The following is a 2,069-nucleotide window of genomic DNA, read 5'->3' as shown; positions in this document are numbered from 1 at the left end:
CCTTTCAGCAGGTCAACAATTCCCTTTAACGACCCCTTTCAGAGACATAGACAGGTATGGGCATAGATGTGAAAAGATAGTTTCTTCGAATTTGAATTGGGGTCCTGCTGATTGGTTGGTTAGAATTGGTTCTCACCTGGAAGTCGTCAATAGAAGGCGCTGAACGCTGTGTGGTGCGGCGGCGGTGCCACTGGTGCAGCGTGTCTCTGGTCTCAGAGCTCAGCACCCGGGCCGCCTGGTCCTCTTGGAGGTTCTTGATGAGGGACATGGCTCCGTAGGCACTGGTCAGATAGTAGCCTCCTGGACACAGAGACAACAGGTTAGAGCTGGAGAGGAGAAACAGGAGGAGCTGCTTCGTAAACCAGAGGGGATGTTGGACGGGTACCTTCTCCGTGGAGCAGCAAAGGGTCCAGCAGCTCCATCATATACAGGATCTCATTGTCCAGCTCAGGCATGTCACACTGAGCCAACACGTAGGTCAGCATGGGGAGGAAGTCATCAGCGCCATACAAGCGACCTGACACAAAGACACAGCCTTGCCTCAGCGTCTCCAACACATCATGTAGAGCATTTCTACCACAGAAACTGATGATGTCAGAGGTCTGTACCCGAGTTGTCCTCCATGATGGTGTAAATGAGCTTGCAGACTCGGAGCAGCGTGCAGACCTTCTTCTCTGGGGAGTACAGCTTACACATGACCTGGAACTTCTGCCTGATCTTCTCAACGGCTACGGGGTCGGGGGGAAGGGCGTCGGTCACGCCCATTTCCTGCGGCCGCCGGGCTTTGGCCAAAGACAGGTTGTCTTTCAGCTCCTGCCAGCTGCCGCTGCTCACCTGGAAGTCTTTTAGCGCGGCACTGAGGGTTGGCTTTAGGGGCTTCAGGACGCACTTTATCAGGGCCTTCTCCAGGACGCGGTCTGAGAAGGAGACACAGTTAGTCCCACAGCGCCAACAGAACTCTAACAGATAGATTAAAACAGAACAGACTTGCTTTGAACCCAGAAATGTGGTCCTGAATGGTTCTGAAGGTAGCCGAGAGAGCCGAGGTTACAGGGAACAACATGTAAAATTGACTGATTGGACTGTCTGAGCCATTAAACCAGAATAATAACTCACATGAGCAGATATTATAAACAGAGCAGCTCTAGAAGGACTAGATCTAATCTACTTTCCTCCAACTCCAGAACTACAGGCATGTTATGTTTGTGGAGACGGTCATGACTGAAACAATCTGTGAAATCATGCTGCAAATTATTCCTCTTATTCCTGGGATTCAGGATTTATTTTGAAACAAAATGGGGAAAATTAGGAAAAAGATTTTCATATTTTTGTTTTTTTTAACAGGAAAGGTGAAACTGAACGCAAGAGATCGATAAAAATGTGAAATGAAACATTATTATGATGGATGTTGTTAATTATCTAAAAAGTTACTCAATCGAAATATTAGACTTGTACAAAGTTGAAATAAAAACAATGTTTTATATTAATGTTAAACAAATATGCAAATGGTGACAATATGAATCAGTTCATTTTAATCAGTTTATTATATTTGCAGCTCGGTGTTTACTAAAGAAATGAGCTGATTGGCTGTTTGTATTCCTGTCATTTTCTATTCTAGATGATGTTCACTCCAGGTCAGATACAGTTTTCATGATGTAGGTCAAGTCGTAAATAAGATGGAGTTGGTCAATAACCAGACGGCGCTTGAATCTGTATTCTGTAGAAGTTCAAGGATCATTTTAAAGTATTTTCTGAGTCGTTCATTTTATTTTTAGATGTAACAGAATTTTGGCTGCTGGATTTCATAATTTGCCTGCCAATATGTCTGGTGGCGGAAAAACGTCATGCCTGATCATAAACTACATTTGTCAGCATCACCTTCACCTGCTGCTCATGACCTATGACCCTTTACCGGAATGAAATTCAACTTTGATACTATGTTGTACTTTTTAAAATTTGCAGTCATACACTTTTCTGTAAAGATTATGATGGTGCAACATAATACCTATCATGTCTTGAAGACATAAAAACCTGGACGACTCTTAACTTTCTCCTTCTGAATGCAGACA

General features: G+C 44.0%; 1 protein-coding gene across 1 annotated transcript in view; it reads right to left on the bottom strand.

Moving 5' to 3' along the window:
- Positions 1 to 2,069, bottom strand: part of LOC107098980 (ras and Rab interactor 2-like) — a 30,645-nt gene that overhangs the window by 2,073 nt on the left and 26,503 nt on the right. The window contains exons 8-10 of the mRNA XM_015396898.1: positions 609 to 917; positions 386 to 517; positions 137 to 300 (exon numbers count right to left, since the gene is read on the bottom strand). Of these exons, the coding sequence (XP_015252384.1) occupies positions 137 to 300; positions 386 to 517; positions 609 to 917 (605 nt within the window). The remainder of the gene's footprint in view (positions 1 to 136; positions 301 to 385; positions 518 to 608; positions 918 to 2,069) is intronic.

This window comes from Cyprinodon variegatus, unplaced genomic scaffold (genome assembly GCF_000732505.1).
Source record: "Cyprinodon variegatus isolate N-32 unplaced genomic scaffold, C_variegatus-1.0 Scaffold27, whole genome shotgun sequence".
Classification (NCBI taxonomy): domain Eukaryota; kingdom Metazoa; phylum Chordata; class Actinopteri; order Cyprinodontiformes; family Cyprinodontidae; genus Cyprinodon; species Cyprinodon variegatus.
Note: the sequence above shows the minus strand (reverse complement) of the source record. Positions and strands in the feature narration are given on the sequence as shown.